This window comes from Rhinopithecus bieti, unplaced genomic scaffold (assembly GCF_001698545.2).
Source record: "Rhinopithecus bieti isolate Rb0 unplaced genomic scaffold, ASM169854v2 scaffold_4820, whole genome shotgun sequence".
NCBI classification, from domain to species: Eukaryota; Metazoa; Chordata; class Mammalia; order Primates; family Cercopithecidae; genus Rhinopithecus; species Rhinopithecus bieti.
In genome coordinates, this window is record NW_016804598.1 from 1905329 (window position 1) to 1923260 (window position 17932).

At 40.6% G+C, this 17932-nt stretch overlaps 1 protein-coding gene across 5 annotated transcripts in view; it reads right to left on the reverse strand.

Annotated features, from left to right (window-relative positions):
• LOC108527859 (protein FAM13B-like) overlaps positions 1–17932 on the reverse strand; it is a 53512-nt gene that overhangs the window by 12493 nt on the left and 23087 nt on the right. For all 5 annotated transcript variants that reach the window (XR_001884960.1, XM_017869346.1, XM_017869347.1 and 2 more), the window contains exons 2-4: positions 6009–6175; positions 3916–4107; positions 3270–3482 (exon numbers count right to left, since the gene is read on the reverse strand). Coding sequence is in view for 4 of the 5 variants with exons in the window: in XM_017869346.1 (XP_017724835.1) it covers positions 3270–3482; positions 3916–4072 (370 nt within the window). In the remaining variant the exon portion in view is untranslated. The remainder of the gene's footprint in view (positions 1–3269; positions 3483–3915; positions 4108–6008; positions 6176–17932) is intronic.

Genomic DNA, 17932 nt, shown 5'->3' on the forward strand with positions numbered 1-17932 from the left:
AGAGTTGAGGCCGGGCGCGGTGGCTCAAGCCTGTAATCCCAGCACTTTGGGAGGCCGAGGCGGGCGGATCACAAGGTCAGGAGGTCGAGACCATCCTGGCTAACACAGTGAAACCCCGTCTCCACTTAAAAAATACAAAAAATTAGCCGGGCGAGATGGCGGCGCCTGTAGTCCCAGCTACTCGGGAGGCTGAGGCAGGAGAATGGCGTGGACCCGGGAGGCAGAGCTTGCAGTGAGCTGAGATCCGGCCACTGCACTCCAGCCTGGGCGACAGAGCGAGACTCTGTCTCAAAAAAAATAAATAAATAAATAAAATAAAACAAAAGCTGAAATGCAACTGCAACAGTGCTTCTTTCATAGTCTTAAAAGCAGTAACTGTCATGTATTTGTGAACATTAAAATAATATCATATTATTTATCTACAACTGGGTGCCACGGCTCATGCCTGTAATTCCAGCACTCTGGGAGGCCAAGGTGGGTGGATCACTTGAGGTCAGGAGTTCAAGATCAGCCTGACCAACATGGTGAAACCCCATCTCTACTAAAAATACAAAAATTAGCTGGGTATGGTAGCACACACCTGTAGTCCCAGCTACTCAGGAGGCTGAAGCACGAGAATCACTTAAACCTGCAGAGGTTGCAGTTAAGCCAAGGTGGTCCCACTGCACTCCAGCCTAGGCGACAGAGCAAGACTCTGTCTCAAAAAATAAAAGAAACAAACAAAATTATCTACAGTAAACGGAGAGGAACCTTTGTTCAGAGATCTAGACATCTTCCCAAAAGAATAACTAAATGAATGAATGAAAAGATGGTATTACAACATAAATGCAAATATCACCTCAAATACTACCACACCTAGCAGAATAGCTATTAAAGAAATGGGTGTATATGTGAGTATATGTGCACACATACATATACATGCCAATGATTATATATGTGTAAGTGGAAAATAGAAGAAAACAGTGAATTTCTTATATTAAACATGAAAGCACTTATGGACCATAAGCATTTTTGCATGTCTTAAATTCCTTCACAAGTGAATGTTAGCATAAGAATAATTAACAAGATGTGTATCGTAATTCCATGAATGTCAACATGGTACATGGTGCTATCATAATTTTAAATGAAAACCAGGCCTTGGCTAAGACTGATACTTTTTCAAATAGGGTAAATGCACGATTTTTGAAAGAAAAGAAGGGGTAGCATTGGTTTACAATTTATGATCAGAAAGTTGAGTCTTTGAAGAGGAACTTAGTTGTCCCAATAGTACATGATGCTGTCATAATTTTAAATGAAAACCAGGCCAGGTACAATGGCTCACTCCTATAATCCCAATGCTTTGGGAAACTGAGACAAGAGGATCACTCGAGCTCAGGAGTTCAAGACCTGCCTGGGCAATATAGCAAGATCTTGTCTCTCCAAAAAAATAAAAAATTTTAAAACATTAGCCAGGAAAGGTGGTGCGCCCCTGTAGTCCCAGCTACTCAGGAGGTTGAGGCAGGAAGATCACTTGAGCCCTGGAGATCAAGGATGTAGTGAGCTAGGATCTCACCACTGCACTCCAGCCTGGCCGACAGAGCAAGAACATTTAAAAAAACAAAACAAAAACAAAACAAAAAACAACAAATAAATGAAAACCAATTGAAATGACTAACCTAGTGAAAAATAAATAGCTTCTGATAGATACTACCAGTGAGTCAATGACTTTGCTTCCATTAAATCTCATTGCAATTATTAATTTATAAATTTTCATTCAGGACTGAAAGATTATCTGACTCTTGCAACTTTAAATACATGTCTGCAATTCAGCTAACAGAGGGAACATGGAAACCTATCACTATAAAGAGAATGGCTCTAGAGTTATTTAAAAAGGCTCATAAAACCTTTATCATAATGGTTTCAGTTCATATTTAATAAATGCAAAATGCTTATTAGGTGTCTCAACATTAACATTTAAAAACATTCCTGTAATAATAAAATGAATTCAAAAATTCAAAACAAAAAACCGTAATTTTGGGGGGAGAAAAATTAAAGTGATGAATTGAAAAAAGGGGAGCCTTACTAATACATTTCGCTTTAAAACCTGTTTTTTGATCCAGATTATAGAGTAAAAGAACAGAACTGAATCAGGTTACCCATTCCTGAATATAGCAAGTTCAAAGTGAGCCTTATGATTTAGCTGTACAGAAAACATGTGTAACAGGGTCACAGAACATCTTTGCATTGACCTTTATACATAAATCAAAGACACCTAACTAACTTAGGCTCACAGTTTAAAATTTAAGAAAAAGACAGATAAACATTTTCAAAAGAAAATACACTTTCTCTGACAACATAATACTTAAGGATATATACACACATATTATAGAATGCCCAGCTGTGATAGAGATAGGCATAAAGGAAGCAGTTATAATTTCTTAGCATAACTGAATTTCTTTAGAAGCCCCGATTCAAAAAATAAATGAACTCCATAATACCAAAAAAGCCTGAAAAGGTATAAAATTCAAGAAATATATAATGTTGTATGCCAACTTTATACATTTTCCTATATAATGAAGCATGTCCCTCCATTACATATATATGATTACCATTTGGCTCTAGGAACAGAAGCATTTCCTCACTTCTTGGTTCTTTGACTTTTCTGCTGCCTCTACCACGATTTTTCCCATTCCTACTCCAGTCTAGCTAAGCACTACTTTTTAGTCACCACCAAAAAAAACCTAACAAAGATAAATCTTTTTTTGTTTCTTTGGCTTAGAGTCTGATGTTCAATTTGATATTCATTTCCTTTAGGTAAGTGTCCAAGAACAAGTTGTAGGTATATTCCAAGCCTAGAATCAAAGTTATCTTCTTGCTTTTGCTAGGAAATTCTATCAAACCAGGGATAAGAAACCCTAATAGTGGTAATATCTCCACTAAGCAACACCTTTGGCTACTATTGGACATTGTGCCACCACACACATTACCTTACATAAATTTCTCTTCTTTTTGATGACCCCTCCTACTCCTCGTTCTTGTCTCCTCCCTTTCCTCTTCTTCACCCTGTATCTTAGGCTAATAAGACCAATAACAAAAAGTAAACAGTACTAGAGGGATCCAGGAAGTTGCCTTTCCTTTGACAAGATCATACATCCCCAAAAAGCAAAAGAGAAAATAACAAATTAATCTCTAAAATACTATACTTACTGCTTACATGTCAAAATTTCTAAAAGGTAAAGACTAGGAAATTAACAACAAATGACTAATTGATATGTATCAAATTATGTTACCTTGAGAAAGCTGCATCAAGTGAATATGTAAACTGCCAGGGATAACAGGTTCAGGAAGTTCTTGAAGAAAAAATCTAAGAAGGCTAATAGCTGAGGGAACATCTGCTTCCTTAACCAAATCCACCTCTTCTCCGCTGTCGTATCTCTGCCGAAGCCACTCCACGGTCTCAGCATTTCCATTGACTTGAAAAAGTCCTTGTTGCTCCAGACCTCCTACATTAGTTCAAGGCAATCATTCAATAAGCTGCAAAGTCAACTGCTTGACCATATATATTCATTCTCCTATTAACTTAAAATACTCATACTTTTGGAAAGCCTTTCTTGGCTCCCATGACTTGACTAAAAACCTTCAAATTATACATCTAGAAACATACTATCTCTGTTCTAAGGGATATTCCATTTTATCCCACCCCTTATATCCATTAAAATATTCCTATCACCCCACTAAAACTTGTTCTAGGCTGGGCAACTGTCATTTCTAAGTATATGAATTTAAGTAAAATCACACTAAAATATTAAAAGAATTTCTAGTTTTCCTGTTTTGGACTTTCCATACAAAAAAAAAAAAATTAAAATCCAAGGTCAAAAAGGGGTAAATTGTGTTTATTAAAACAAAAGCTAGCCCTCAAAGTAAGGAAATGTATACCATGTTCCTCAATATAGTCCACAACGTGGCGGACTATGAATGGAACCTCATTGTCTGGATGTCCTCCCTGCTGCAGCTCATCAAGTGGAATTCCAAATATTTTGTTAGCAAGAACGGAGTTGCAGTTACTCAAGGAAGGGGAGGAGCTCTTCCTCATATCTTTTTTGCAGCCAGAAATCAAAGCTGTCTTTTCTGCCAAATGAAAGACAAAAAAAAAAAAAACGACTATAATGATTAACAGGTGGCAATATGACTAGATACATTAAAGAAAAATGCTTTACACCTGAATGTGTTCTCATCTATTTAAATATGTTCCAGTTAGCAGGCCCATAGTGTGTTCTACAGATGAAGTTCAGTACAATTATCTAAACACATTCCCTATTACGAAGAGTTAGTGCTGAATGCTCCCTTTAGTGCTTGCATACTTATCAAACAATAGCAAAGTTAATCATCAAAGATTTAGCAAGAGGCATTAATGTCCCAAAGACAAATTAAGGATCAAATTTGGCTCCAAGAAAACCTTTACTAAACAAGCTTATTAATGACACAGGTAAATCCAAACCCATTCTGGACTGTGCCATATAAAGCTCATCTAATCCCTCAATTCATAAGTCCAAACAGGAGGGAATCCTTTTTAGAAAGTGATGATCTAATAACCACTTTTTATAAATGATGGGCTAATAAGAACAAGATTAATGAGTTCTTATTTCTACATGATAGAGCAGCTGTAATATACATATATATATTTTTTGAGATGGAGTGGAGTCTCGCTCTATTGCCCAGACTGGAGTGCAGTGGCCTGATCTCGACTCACTGCAAGCTCCACCTCCTGGGTTCATGCCATTCTCCTGCCTCAGCCTCCAGAGTAGCTGGAACTACAAGCGCCTGCCACCACACCTGGCTAATTTTTTTGTATTTGCAGTAGAGACGGGGTTTCACCGTGTTAGCCAGGATGGTCTCCATCTCCCGACCTCGTGATCCGCCCGTCTCAGCCTCCCAAAGTGCTGGGATTACAGGCGTGAGCCACTGCGCCCAGCCTGTAATACATTTTTGTAAAAAAGAAATTTTTCATTTCTCAACATCAACTTTCAATAAGAGATGTCCTCTTATCAACACTGTTATTTCTTTTCATTTTTTGACACGGAGTTTCACTCTTTTTGCCCAGGTTGGAGTGCAACGGTGCAATCTCAGCTCACTGCAATCTCCACCTCCTGGGTTCAGGTGATTCTCCTGCCTCAGCCTCCCATGTAGCTGGGATTACAGGTGCGCGCCACCACGCCCAGCTAATTTTGCATTTTTAGTAGAGATGGGTTTCACCATGTTGGCCGGGCTGGTCTTGAACTCCTGACCTTAGGTGATCTGCCCACCTCGGCCTCCCAAAGCACTGGAATTATAGGCACACATCATCGCGCCTGGCCTTAACAGTGTTATTTCATAATTATCCATAATAAAAAGTTTCAGAACCATCTAGTTCAGAAGAAATAGTTATTTGTCCTAATTTTGTAGGAATTGTGATCAGTAAAGAAGTGGGAGAAAACAATGTCTCAGATGGCCATTTCCAATATCTGACACATAAGAGAACAAGTAATCCCAAGAAAAATTTATTTTCTAAAATAAACACATTACACATTTATTACTTTATGTAGGAAAAGAGTATTTGTAAAGAAAGAAAAACTCAAAGGTTGATAACGAACAACATGACACCAGTTGGTCTTTTTTCCATCACCCCAGAAAAACAATTTCTTTCACACTGCAAGAGAAAGATAGCAAATCACAAAGATAAGTCTACTAAAATTCATAAGTTTACAAAAATAAGGTCCACTGGATCAAGTGTATACCCACTGGATCAAGAATGTCACAACATGACTAGGAAACAATGCAGCCAACTTAAAAGAAAAGAAAAAATTAACTTAAGATAGCAAAATGCCATACATTTACATAGTCTCAGACAAGCAACATCCATTCTTCGACGTATCTGGTGCCAGCTAAGAACTATAAAACCTCAAGTTAAATCAAATAGCAGCCACAGGGGCAAGTTCCAAAACCTCTATGGATTTATAGAGCAGGAGATAGTTACCATTTTGAAAACTTACCTTTCAGGACTTAAATACCTAAGTTTAAAAAATGGCTTCTGCACCAGCTACCCTCACTGAGCAAGCATTCTTTTGTCATTTATGGCTGTTTGAGATTATGGCAGAAGATCAGCCTGTAGTTCCTCATTGAAGAAATGCAGAACTCGATCAGTACTTCAGCAGTTAATCTACAAGATAAAAACAATTACTTCAATTTCCCACAACATCTTTAACTGTCAGAAGAGACTATTAACAGAAGCAGCAGTAAAGTCCTCTTAAGACATTACCTATATTGAAAGTTATTCTTCTGTCTGAAAAATGTATCTGGAACCTAAAGGCAATACCTTGCAAAGGTTTCAGATGATGACGGAAAACTGGAGAAGAATCTTTCTGCTGAAGATAAATAAACAAATTGCAAAGGAGGATATGTGACAGGACACATCTTCAAGGACTACACCATTCAAATAATCCATTTTCCTCAATTATGTGCAGACACCCTACCCCATCCCACTCCTTACTCATTTCCTCACATACTCAGAACTAAACATGGAAGTATTTTCAAAAGATCAAAGAATCAAAGATATGATTTAAGCTTGCTATTATACTTAAGTACTTTCTTCTTTTTTTGTATACAACATAGTGGTTGTCTGAGCTCCCTAATTTAGAGAAGCGATAGCATATGTTCGAAAAGAGCAAAAAGAACAGACCCAGAAAGGTTTAGATTCAAATACTAACTCCATCATTTTGTAGATACATGATGGTGAACAACTTCCATGTCTCTGAGCCTAGGTTTCTTTATATAAAATAAGAAACTACCTGTAAAGGCCAGGTGCATTGGCTCATGGCTATAATCCCAGCACTTTGAAAGGCCAAGGTGGGAGGATCACTTAAGCCCAGGAGTTTGAGACCAGCCTGGGCAATATAGTGAGACCCCATCTCTACAAAAAAAATTTAGATATTAGCCAGGTATAGTAGTGCCTGTAGTCCCAGCTACTTGGAAGGTTGAGGTGGGAGGATCACTTCTGCCAGGAGGTGGAGGCTGCAATGGGCTGTGTTTGCACCACTGCACTCCAGCCTGGGCAACAAAGTGAGACCCTGTCTCAAAAAAAAAAAAGAATAATACCTGTACAGCTGTTAAGTTTAACTGAGATAACAAGAGAACTAGTCTCCTCTCTCTTCTTTGCATAATGCTAAAAGACCAGCAATTAGACTAGGGAGAGAGAGGGGAACTTGTTTGGTAAAGTGTTTAATACTTAATCTCATCATCCTCTGTGAATTCTAATGGTATTATTATCCTCTGTGAATTCTAGTCACTATTAACAAATCTTTTAATAAGCTCAGTAAACTACACTGCAGGACTCTGCCCAAGAAACTTCAGGTAAGCAGAAGAGTAATATCAATCAGTGTGGTTTTCAAAGAAGTGTTATTAGTAACATACACCTCCAGGAGGAACATTAAAAACTGAAGGTAAGGAAAACCACATTCCCACAACAAATCTTTTAGTGGATAATTACTTGCAAAACATCCTGAAATGCCTGCTAAAACATGTAGTTAATCTACCTATCTATCCATCTGAAAATAACTTCAAAGTTAACTTCAGAGATAAGGTATTTAACAGACTTACATTAAAAGTCAAGCTGATACCCTCATGACATAAACGGGGATGAAAACTCACTACAAAAGTCTGTCAGGGAGCAAGTTCTATACATCACTAAAATGGCTACTCAGTGTTTAGAATGCCTCGTTAATGAAACCAAGAACCTATTTTCTTTTTTCTTTTTCTTTTTTTTTTTGGAGACAGAGTCTTACTCTGTCACCCAGGCTGGAGTGCAGTGGTGCAATTATGGCTCACTGCAGCCTCAAACTCCTGGACCCAAGCAATCTCCTGCCTCAATCTCCCAAATTGCTGGGCCTACAGGCACACACCACCACGCCCAGCTGTATTTTTAGTAGAGAGGAAGTCTTCTGTTTCCCAGGCTGGTCTCAAACTCCTGGCCTCAAGGAATCTCTCCCACCTTGCTGGGATTACAGGCATAAGCCACTACTCCCAGTCAGGAGCCTGTTATCTCATCTCATGTCCTCTACTACCCTCAACCTCTAACTGGACAACCTGAAAGCACATTTTCCTAAGGTGAGGCCAGGTAGGAATCTACGAATTCATCAATAAAAATTTACCCTCGACAGTAGGAAAACAATCGAAGGCATCAATCTTTCTGACAACGAGCTTCTCCCTCTCCTGAGGATGATGATGGATATAGCAGCAACAAACATTAAATGAGCAGTTATTATATGCCAGGCAGTTTCACGAACTTTACATGTATTAAGGTATTCTTTAACCCTTAATTAGACGTTGCAGAGGCTCACCAATTTACTCACAGTCCACCCAAATAATAAGGGTCAGAGGCAGAATATGAAACCAGAGAATGTGATTCTCAAAGTTCTTGAGCTCTTAATCCCTATACTATCTTTCCATGTAAATTATCACAACTTATAGTATGATAGAATGTCATAATCTGGTGCTCAAACTGGCCATAGTCTTTTTTCTTTTTTTTGAGATAGGCTGGAGTGCAGTGGCGTGATCACAGCTCACTGCAGCCTCAACCTCCCCGGGCCTACATGATCCTCCTACCTCAGCCTCTTGAGTAGACAGGCATGGGCCACCACACCCAGCTAATTTTATAATTTTGTAAAATGAGGTTTCACCACATTACCCAGGCTGGTCTTGAACTCCTGGGCTCAGGCAATCCACCCACCTCAGCCTCCCAAGGTCCCGGGATTACAGGCATGATCCACCACGCCTGGCCTTATAGTCTTACATACATTTTAGGTCATCACTTATTTCTAGCTTGCGAACAGGTACTTCCAGAGGGCAGGCCTATGGTCTAAGCCCCAGCAGCTAATCTTTCACTTGGGACTTGTATCTAGAGCACACTGCTAAGAACTCTCAGGCCGGGCGCGGTGGCTCAAGCCTGTAATCCCAGCACTTTGGGAGGCCGAGACGGGCGGATCACGAGGTCAGGAGATCGAGACCATCCTGGCCAACACGGTGAAACCCCGTCTCTACTAAATATACAAAAAATTAGCCGGGCGATGTGGCGGGCATCTGTAGTCCCAGCTACTCGGGAGGCTGAGGCAGGAGAATGGCGTAAACCCGCGAGGCGGAGCTTGCAGTGAGCCGAGATCGCGCCACTGCATTCCAGCCTGGGCGACAGAGCAAAGACTCCGTCTCAATAAAAAAAAAAAAAAAAAAAAAAAAAAGGAACTCTCAGACTGGAGAGTGGCCCAAGGTAACATTTCTGCAAACTGCAAAGTAGTTGACATTATTTAGTCCTGTTTCCTACCCCTTTTCAGAGCTTAAATCACGTAAACACTCCCTTCACATCTGTGGTGGGTTGAATAGTGTTCCCCGCAAACCTCATGTCCACCCAGAACCGCATAATGTCACTTTATCTGGAAATAAGGTCTTTGCAGGTATAATTAGTTAAGGATCTCAAGAGGAAATCATCCTAGATTTAGGGCAGGCCCTAAATCCAATGACTCGTGTCCTTATAAGAAGAGGACAAGATACACAGAGACACACAGAGAGAAAGAAGAGCATGTGAAGACAGGGAGAAACTGGAGTTATACTGCCAGAAGTCAAGAAATGCCAGGAATCACCAGAAGCTGGAAGAGGCAAAGAAAGATTCTCCCCTAGAATCTGCCCTGTGGACACTTCGTTTTGGGCTTCTACCCTCCTAACTGTGAGAGAAAACTTCCTATTATTTTAGAGCCACCTAGTTTGTAGTAATTTGTCATGAAAGTCCTAGAAAATGAATGCAACACCTGAACTACAATATTACATTCTAAAAAAGAAAAAGGAAAACAGCAGCAGGCACCATATAAAAATATCCCAAAGAGCTCTAATAAAATGTCCTAGCAGACAGAATCAATAAAATGCAAAGAAAGCAGCAGTTCAATAAAAGGACTGACACAAGAGAATACAATGTGTGGACTTTAAAAATAACCAAGTATTTCCAAAAGCATACTGTTATAAATCCAAACAACAAAATTATACACACACACACACACAGACATATATATGTGTGTGTGTGTGTGTGTGTGTGTGTGTATATACGCACAGAGAGAGAGAGAGAAAGGAGAGAGAGAAGGTTTTTTGGGTTTTTTTGTTTGTTTGGTTTTTTTTTTTTTGAGACAGAGTCTTACTCTGTCACCCAGGATGGAGTACAGCGACATGATCTCAGCTCACTGCAATCTTTGTCTCCTGGGCTCAAGCAATTCTCATGCCTCAGCCTCCTGAGTAGCAGAGATTATAGGCACGTGACACCATGCACAGCTAATTTTTTTGTATTTTTTGGTAGAGATGGGGTTTCGCCATGTTGGCCAGGCTGATATCAAATTCCTGACCTCAGGTGATCTGCACACCTCGGCATTACAGGCATGAGCCACCACTCCCAGCCCCAAACAGCAAAATTATTTTAAATACAAGTGACAGTTGCCTAGCATGGTGTTGCTGACAAGGAATAGGAAATGATGTTGAATTTTACATCATATACCTCACCATGAGATAATGGTGATTACAAAGCTCTATATATATACACATATATATACATATATATTTTCTTTGAGTCGAGGTCACACCCTGTTGCCCAGGCTGGAGTACAGTGGCCCAATCATGGCTCACTGCAGCCTCAAACTCCTGGGCTCAAGCAAACCTCCCATCTCAGCCTCCTAAATCACTGGGATTATAGGCATGAGTCACTACTCCTGGCCCAAAAACCATGCAATTAAACACCAATTATCAACAAAGTTGGGTAACATTCAAGAAAGCATACCTTCATACACCAGCTATCAACCTAAGTTCTACAGGGACTCAAGGTACTTTTGCATTCCATTCAATTTCATTCACATATGCAAATATACACATACATAATAGCAGCAAACATACCCCCTTTTCACCCCATGGGCTGAAAAATTTAATACTGTTGAAATATCCATACAAACCAAAGTGGTCTACAGATTCAATGCACTCCCCATCAAAATTCCAACAACATTCTTCAAAGAAACAGAAAAAACAACCCTAAATTTTGTATAAAAACATAAAAACCCTGATTAACACAAACAATCCTGAAGAAAATAACAGAGCTGGAGGCATCACACTAGCCAACTTCCAAATATACTGCAGAGCTATATTAACCAAAACAGCATCTACTATCAACTGATTTTTGACAAATGAAACATACCTTTCTTAATAGCACAGAACCTTTACACTTTATCTACTAAAATCAGTAGTGGGGGCCTTTAAAAAGGGGTAGAGCACCAATATCAATACTATAGATAATAACAGCAGACAGCATTTGCCTGTTTCCCCTTCCACTATGATTATAAGTTTCCTGGGGCCTACCCAAACATGCAGAACTGTGAAGCAATTAAACCTCTTTTCTTTATTCTGACAGTTCTTTATAGCAGTGGGAGAATGGACTAACACAATCAGGAAAATACCAAATCACTTAAATCTGTTATTAAGTTCATAGTCACTTTGCCATTAAGTAATTTATCAGATACAAAGTATAACTAACACAGAATTCAGGACTAGAAAGTTTTTAAATTAAAGAGGGCTCTATTGCTCAAAAGGGTGGGAATTTCACTGCCTTAAAAAATAAAACCAAAAAAAAAGAGTATAAGCTATTTCTTGCAACAATGTGGGAAATATTAATATACCTATTCCTAAGAATCTGTTCATCTACGTGCACTTTAACATATTACTTGAAGGAACAATCCTCCATGGTGATTCCACAAAACTACAATGAAAATGGAATCAAGCATATTTTGTAGGACTACAGTTGTCAAATTGTGGTACTAGACATAGCACATATATTTCACAGGTTACAATCACTATACGTAACACATTTCACCCATAGATGGCTCATTATTCCTCTCTTATTCAAAGTATTCAGATAAAAAGTGGTTACTCCTGGAGATAATCTATTGGTAAACAGCTTGGCTAATTTTGAGAAACTCTCAAAAGGGTTTCATGGACACAGTCAATTATAACCTCCAATCATGATGTCAAGCTATTCAAATCAGAACAAAAGTAACAAAGTCACATAAACGGATAAAAATCACTTGTGACTAAATCCTCTCATCTATCTTTCTAACTGATCTCCTTATTCTAAAATCTAATCAACATTCCCCTGCACAAATAAATCATCTACACTAGAGTTTTTTAGAAAGGGTCCATCATTGTGCTGATCCTTGAGAAAGAGCTAATTTAGTAGATATTCACTTTGACTTAATAGAAAATCATGCAGATTAGTGGGCCAGTGACTTTGGAGTGCATTTGGGAAAGGGAACCTGTTGGCAGCCATCTTGCTCTAGCTCATTACAAGCTTCTTTTTCTTGGGGGGGAGGCGGGGACAGAGTCTCACTCTGTCACCAGGCTGAAGTGGAGTGCAGTGGTGCAATCTCGGCTCACTGCAACCTCAGCCTCCCGGGTTCAAGTGATTCTCCTGCCTCAGCCTCCAGAGTAGCTGGGACTACAGGTGCCCGCCACCCACGCCCGGCTCATTTCTGTAATTTTAGTAGAGACAGGGTTTCACTATGTTGGCCAGGATGGTCTCCATCTTTTGACCTCGTGATCCAGCCGCCTCGGCCTCCCAAAGTGCTGGGATTACAGGCAAGAGCCACTGCACCCGGCCCACAAGCTAACTCTTTACTCAGGAGACAAGCATTTAAAGTGTCACCTTTCCTCATACCTTCCTAAGTAGGATTAAACATTCCTCTACCACTCCTCTGTTTTTTAAATGCTGATGTGTGAACCATATACAACTCTAGAACTGACTACTGGCAGCTATTTCAAGAGGTCATCCTTGGGGAAGTTTCTTCAACTGTCTAAACACAGATACCTCATAGTCTCCCTGGCACTCCAAAGTCACTAGTCCACTAATTTGCATGATTTTCTATTAAGTCAAAGTGACTATTCGCTAAATTAGCGCCTCCCCAAAGTATCAGCACAATGATGGACCCTTTCTAAAAAACACTATAACTTAGATGATATAAAACATCTAAAAAAGGTCCGGCGCAGTGGCTCACACCTGTAACCTCAGCACTTTGGGAGGCCGAGGCAGGTTGATCATTTGAGGTCAGAAGTTCAAGACCAGCCTGGTGAAACCCGTCTCTACTAAAAATACAAAAAAATTAACCAGGTGTGGTGGTACACACCTGTAGTCCCAGCTACTCAGGAGGCTGAGGGAAGAGAATCCCTTGAATCCAGGAGGTGGAGGCTTCAGTGAGCCGAGATTGCACCACTGCATTCCAGGCTGGGTGACAGAGCAAGACTCCATCTCAAATAAATAACATATCTGAAAAAGCATGTATGTGTATTAGATAATGCATGTTCTAGTCAGTTGTGTGTGCATATAATCTCAATTTTGACAAATACTGATTCTTCAAGACTCCTCCACTCTAGTAACCTTTCACCTTTTCTCCACTGAAAACATACACAGGCAAGGCCTACCAGACTGATAGGAGTAAGACGACTAGCTTATCATTTTTCATAGCTCGTTAATGCAAAACTACAATACACTTCATTTTTTCAGGTAAGGGGTATTATGAGCAATTCTACAACTTGGTCTAGCCAAATAGGTCTCCTGAGAGTAAAACATTTTTTTTTTGCACAGACTTGTATAAAAACTGGAAAAAAAAATAATAAGGGAAGCTGGTACATGAACAAAAAAGCAGTGGTTAAACTTTGTTTCTGTATCTTCCCCACTAGATTGTGAACTTTGACCATAAAATATGCAAAAAACAGCCAAGTGTTATGGCTCACACCTGTAATCCCAACACTTTGGGAGGCTGAGGTGGGCAGATCGCCAAGGTCAGGAGTTCAAGACCAGCCTGGCCAACATGGTGAAACTCCATTTCTACTAAAAATACAAAATTAGGCTGGGCGCAGTGGCTTACGCCTATAATCCCAGCACTTTGAGAGGCCAATGTAGGCGGATCACCTGAGGTCAGGAATTCGAGATCGGCCTGGTCAACATGGTAAAACCCCATCTTTACAAAAAATACAAAAATTAGCCAGGCATGGGCCGGGTGCGGAGGCTCACACCTGTAATCCCAGCACTTTGGGAGGCCGAGGCATAAAATACTTGCAATATTTCCTTCTCTAGTAGAAATCTAGTAAATGTCATTATCTTGTCAGTGTACCACATTTTCCTCAACCTAGGTCTTTTATACTTGCTAGTTCACTGACCTGAAACACTCTCCCAAGCTTCCTCCTTCCCATAATCAGCTCAAGTCCCATCCCTGGAGAGGCTTTCTTCAACACACTCAATTTAATGGCCTCATCTATTAATTCCTCTAGGCTGTAGCATTCCTTGGCTCCAAAATATTCATCACAAGTTTTTTGTTTTGTTTGTTGAGACAGGGTCTCACTCTGTCCCCCAGGCTGGAATGTAATGGCACGATCATAGCTCACTGCAGCCTCAAACTCCTGGGCTCAAGCAATCCTCCTGCCTCAGGCCCCTGAGTAGCTGGGACTACAGGAGCATGCCACCATGCCTGGCCTTTTTTTTTTTTTTTTTGTAAAGAGAGAGTGTCCCTATGTTGCCCAGGCTGGCCTCAAACTCCTAAGCTCAAGTGATCCTCCACCCTTGGCCTCCCAAAGTGCTGGGATTATAGGTGTGAGCCACTGTGAGCCTTGCCTACCGCAAGTTTTATTACATATTCATTTTGTGTTTGTTTAATGGCTGTTTCTACCAACAGAGTATAAGCTCACTACAAGTCCACCAGTGGGCTTTTTTTAAAAAATAGGTTTATTAATGTATAATTTACACACTAAAATTCACCAGATTCGAGTGTTCAATGACTTTTACTAAATTTACTGTTATGCAACCATTAGCCACATGACTACTTGGGTTTTGCTCCTCAATGTATTTCTGGCACTTAGGAGCTAAATAAATATCTGATTAGTAATCTGATAATAAGTTATTCTCTTTGTTTGTTGTTGTTTTTTTCTGGCAGGATCTCACTCCATCGCCCAGGCAGGAGTGCAGTGGCATAATCTCGGCTTCGCCACAGCCCCGGCTTCACCACAACCTTGATTTCTCAGGGTCAAGATCCTCCCACCTCAGCCTCCCAAGTAGCTGGGACTACAAGCGTGCACCACCATGCCGGGCTAATTTTTGTGTTTTTTATAGAGACAGAGTTTCACCATGTGGCCCAGGCTGGTCTGCAACTCAGTCTTGAACTTAAGCGATCCACCTGCATCAGTCTCCCTAAGTGTTGGGATTACAGGTGTGAGCCACCGTGCCCAGCTGACAATTCTTGTAAATTCAATACTAGTATCTATTTAGTGTAATGTGTGAAATGAGTTGGTACATTAAAATAGCCTTTATTAGGCCAGGCACGGTGGCTCACGCCTGTAATCCCAGCACTTCGGAAGGCTGAGGCGGGCAGATCACAAGGTCAAGAGATCAAGACCATCCTGGCTAACACGGTGAAACCCATCTCTACTAAAAATACAAAAAATTAGCCAGGCGTAGTGGTGGTGGGCACCTGTAGTCCCAGCTACTGGGGAGGCTGAGGCAGGAGAATGGCGTGAACCCAGGAGGCAGAGCTTGCAGTGAGCCAAGATCGCACCACTGCACTCCAGCCTGGGCAACAGAGCGAGACTCCATCCCACAAAACAAAGAAAACAAGCAAACAGACAAACAAACAAAAAAAGCCTTTATTACATCCCATTCCAAATATCCTTTATTATTTCCATTTTGAATCAAAGTTGGCTACTCACATATTAACCTACTGCCTCTCTTATAGAAACCCCTAACCTTTCTACGGCTTGGCGAACACCGACTGTGGTCAGGTTCATATACACAAACCATACTTCCCTTTTCTTAATCAAGTAAGCCCCTCCTCCACTCCTAGCCATGTTACAAAACACTTTATTAACAAAGGAAAGTTCTTTCATAAGAATATATTCATTAGCCTCCTATGGTGGCTCATGTCTGTAATCCCAACACCTTGAGAGGCTAAAGTAGGAGGATCATTTAAGCCCGGGAGACTCCATCTCTATTTAAAACAAAACAAAACAAAAAAACCAGGTACAGTGGCTCATGCCTGTAATCCCAGCATTTTGAGAAGCTGAGGTGGGAGGATCATCTGAGGTCAGGGGTTCAAAACCAACCTGGCCAACATGGCGAAACCCTGTCTCTACTAAAAATACAAAAATCATCTAGGCGTGACGATGGGTGCCAGTAATCCCAGCTACTCGGGAGGCTGAGGCAGGAGAATCGCTTGAACTCAGGAGGCGGAGGTTGCAGTGAGCCAAGATCACATGCCATTTGCATTCCAGCTTGAGCGACAGAGCGAGACTCTGTCTCAAAAAAAAAAAAAAGGAATGAATTCATTGATGAAAATATAGTCTTCACTTAATGCATGCACCTTCGTAACACTGATGTGATGGAAATAAGTTCTTGGTACAATATATTTCTAGTCAAGACCTAAATATAGATCTATTAACACTAAGTAACTGAAAACGATTTTCAGATATAAAAGCAGCCTCTTCACTGTGTCAAATTTAGTTTAGCCTAAAGCTGCTTCCTTACCTATTTTAAATTCGGCCCAAAGGTTTCTCATACCTAGTAAACTGTAACCTAACTGGATGTGTAAAGAGACTGTAACCTACTCTTACACCAATCACAGAGTTTTAGTCAAAGGTGGGCAACTGTCAAATCATGTTCAGATAAGGCAAATGCTGAGCTGTAACCAATCCGGTTTGTTTCTGTACCTCACTTCTATTTTCTGTATGTCACTCTCCTTTTTCTGTTCATAATTATTATCCAACCACATGGCAAACCTGAAGTCCCTCTGAACATATTCTAGGTTGAGAAGGGTGCCCAATTTGTGTATCATTCTTTGCTCAATTAAACTCTGTTAAATTTAAGAAGGTTTTTTACATTTTTTTCTTTCTTTTAGAGACAAGGTCTTACTATATCGCCCAGGCTAGCCTCAAAACTCCTGGGTTCATCCTCTCACCTTGGCCTCTCAAGTACAAGGGTCTACAGTTGTGCACCACCACACCTGGTCAGGTAAATTTTTCTTTTAACAACTGGATGGATAACCTGTAAAACAGAAATGTTCTACTTCTATTAAAAAATCGAGTATTCATTTTCAGAAATGCTAGGTCTTTTAACTCATTTAGAAAATAAATTCAAGCCGGGCGCGGTGGCTCAAGCCTGTAATCCCAGCACTTTGGGAGGCCGAGGCGGGCGGATCACGAGGTCAGGAGATCGAGACCATCCTGGCTAACACGGTGAAACCCCGTCTCTACTAAAAATACAAAAAACTAGCCGGGCGCGGTGGCGGGCGCCTGTAGTCCCAGCTACTCGGAGGCTGAGGTGGGAGAATGGCGGGAACCCGGGAGGCGGAGCTTGCAGTGAGCCGAGATCGCGCCACTGCACTCCAGCCTGGGCGACAGAGCGAGACTCCGTCTCAAAAAAAAAAAAAAAAAAAAAAAAAAAAAAATTCAAAAACAACAGCTACACCTACAACCACAAAAAAACCCAATTCAAAAATGGGCAATGGGTCTGAATAGACATTTCTCTAAAGAAGATAAACAAAAGGTCAATAAGCAGAAGTCTGTCACCAGCCTTCAGAAAAATGCAAATCAAAAACACAATAAAATCCAAAAAGGTTATTGTCAAACAAACCAACCAGCAAACAATAACAACTGTTGGCAAGGATGTGGAGAAAATGGAACCCTTGTGCACTGCTAGTGGTAACATAAAATGGTACAGGTGCTGTAGAATAAGGCAGTTCCTCAAAAAATTGAATGTACCCGGCGCGGTGGCTCACGCCTGTAATCCCAGCACTTTGGGAGGCTGAGGTGGGCGGATCACCTGAGTTCGAGACCAGCCTGACCAATATGGAGAAACCCCGTATCTACT